Here is a 2,497-nt window from a genome sequence, read left to right as displayed (position 1 = left end):
AGGAAGGAAGGAAGGAAGGAAGGAAGGAAGGAAGGAAGGAAGGAAGGAAGGAAGGAAGGAAGGAAGGAAGGTCATACCTAGTACGCTGAGAACCAGATATTTTTCGCTCAGTCCATTTGAGACTGCAGGATTGAAAACTTCACAGGTATATGCACCAGTCTCTGATGCCCGCATGTTGAAAATGGTTATGGAGGCATTTCCAGGGCTGTTTGCACCTTGGATTCTGCCTCTAAACTCTCCATAGGAATACGACTGGCCTTGCTGAGAAAAGTAGATCTGCGGCACAAAACTGAAAGTTAACAAGATGGTCAGCAGATTTGGAGTTCTGAGCAGTCATTATTAGGGAACAAGCAGTTTTTAAAAATGTAAAATACCACTCCTTACTGAAGTGAGGTCTTTCTCTTTGGCGCTGTAAAAATTCCACTGAATTAACAAATCAGGTGCAACCATTTCTGTTCTGTATGTGCAGAGAAGAGTGATGTTCCCACCGACGGTTGTCTTCACAGTTTTTTCTGGAACCGTCACAACAACACACCACACAGGGCCTGTGGACAACAAGGTCAGCAGAGAAGAAGACAGCAGAGCAAGACACACAATGGAATTAGTGCTTTTTTGCCCTCTTTGCTTCAGAACGTCCTATTTTTAAGAAGAGAACACCAAAAACAAAGATATTAGTTGTTAAAATGGTGAGCTATGTCCCTAGGGTTGTGAGGTCTCCTCTGGCCACCGGACAGGGATGGAGGGTATTGGGTTGCCAGATCCAGGCTGGGAAACTCCTGGAGATTTGGGGGTGGAGCCTGGGGAGGACAGGGACCTCAGCGGGGCACAGTGCCATAGAGTCCACCTTCCAAAGGATCCTTTTTCCTCCAGGGGAACTGATCTCTGTACTCCGGAGGTGAACCGTAATTCTGGAAGCTCTGCAGGCCTACCCCGGAGGTTGGCAACCCCACTTGGTTTCAGCTGACAACCCCCCCCCCCCGCTTTTGAGCTGTGTAGTCCAAGCATTCAGAAAAGTGTTCAAAGGCTGAAAAATATCTGTAGCACAACAGGAAAAAAATAAAAATAAAAGTATGGATCAATTCCAACCTGTCATTTGATTTCTTCTCCTGATTTTGGAAACCCCAGTTATGGTGGTTGTGCTGCTGTGGTTGCTGCTGCTGTTATTTTTATCCCAGCCCTCTTCCAAGGAGTTCAGGGAACTTCTGTGTTAAAACTCTGCAAGGCTAGACCGCGAGGTAGTAACTGGACCAAGGTTACCCATTAATCTAAGTAGGGGTCTGGGGATCTGAACCTTGGTCTTCCTGGCCCAAGACCAACAGTCGAACGACCCATGCTCTGGTTAGGGTTTCCAGGTTCCCCCCCTCCACTAGCGGGAATAGGGGGTAATGTTGCCAGATCCAGGTTGGGAAACTCCCGGAGATTTGGGGATGGCGTCTGGGAGGACAGGCCGGCCCGAAGTTACTGTGGGGCCTCCCGGGGCCCAGCCCCCTGACTTCCTCCCAAGGACCCGACTTTTGGGGAGAAGTGGGAGGTGGCCCCGCACATGCCTGCACTCCAAGCTGCGAATTCGCGGCTTGGAGTGTAGTCCCTGCTTTCCCCCAAGTTTGAGTGCTTTGGGGGACAAGCGGGGGGCCATGCATGAATTTCAGTGCCCCACAACTTTTTTAAAGCCCCTGTCATGACCTCCTGGGGGTTGCCACCTTCAGCTGCCACCACTCTGGACTTTGGGTCCCTTGAAAAGGCCCAGAGTACCCTCCCAAGCCCATTCAAAATGCCCTTTTTAAGCCAAGAACATAGGCGTGATGACCAGGCAGAGAACAATTAAGCAAATGGTTCATTAACACAGTAATGGGGCAAGGAAAACCAGACAAGGTGCTTTAAAATATATAACAGTGTTTAAAGGCAAAAATAAACAAATCCAACGCGACTACCTAGTTCATTTAACTGGTTACTACTTCAAGGCCCACAGCCCTCTTATACCAGGCCTCCTTCCTATACTCACTCTGTCCCAAGTGAGGGATCTTTCTCTCATATCAGTCCCCTCAGTTTTACTCTGTGTGAGGCAAGACTGCAGAAGAACAAAGAACACAGTTTCATGGCCCACAAAGCTTAAATTCCAATCTCCTCACACAATCTCTGTACACCAATTGGCTACAACCGTCACGAAGCATTGTGGGGATTGTAGGCTGCCTTCTTTCCACCCCCACACTGGTCTCTTAGGGCCTACACAGATCATGACAGCTCTCCAAATTGAAAAATCCTGGCTACGGGCCTGAGGACGAGGACCTCAGTGGGGTGCAATGCCACAGAGTCCACCTGCCAAAGCATCTGTTTTCTCCATGGGAAATGATCTCTGTAATCTGGAGATGTGCTGTAATTCTAGGGGATCCCCAAGTCCCACCAGGAGGCTGGCATCCCTATATGTCCCCCCAGCTCTCTAAAACCCAGGGATTGCCAGGCTGGGGATGCCCATCTCAAGGTTGGTTGAAGCAACCTA

At 49.3% G+C, this 2,497-nt stretch overlaps 1 protein-coding gene across 1 annotated transcript in view; it reads right to left on the bottom strand.

Moving 5' to 3' along the window:
* LOC107119328 (V-set and immunoglobulin domain-containing protein 1-like) overlaps positions 1 to 2,497 on the bottom strand; it is a 12,507-nt gene that overhangs the window by 5,943 nt on the left and 4,067 nt on the right. Inside the window, exons 2-3 of the mRNA XM_015421796.1 lie at positions 385 to 545; positions 78 to 276 (exon numbers count right to left, since the gene is read on the bottom strand). Of these exons, the coding sequence (XP_015277282.1) occupies positions 78 to 276; positions 385 to 545 (360 nt within the window). The remainder of the gene's footprint in view (positions 1 to 77; positions 277 to 384; positions 546 to 2,497) is intronic.

The sequence above is a fragment of the Gekko japonicus genome, unplaced genomic scaffold (assembly GCF_001447785.1).
Source record: "Gekko japonicus isolate JY-2015 unplaced genomic scaffold, Gekko_japonicus_V1.1 scaffold5128, whole genome shotgun sequence".
NCBI lineage: Eukaryota > Metazoa > Chordata > Lepidosauria > Squamata > Gekkonidae > Gekko > Gekko japonicus.
The sequence above is the reverse complement of the archived record's forward strand: the minus strand, read 5'-3'. Positions and strand labels throughout refer to the sequence as shown.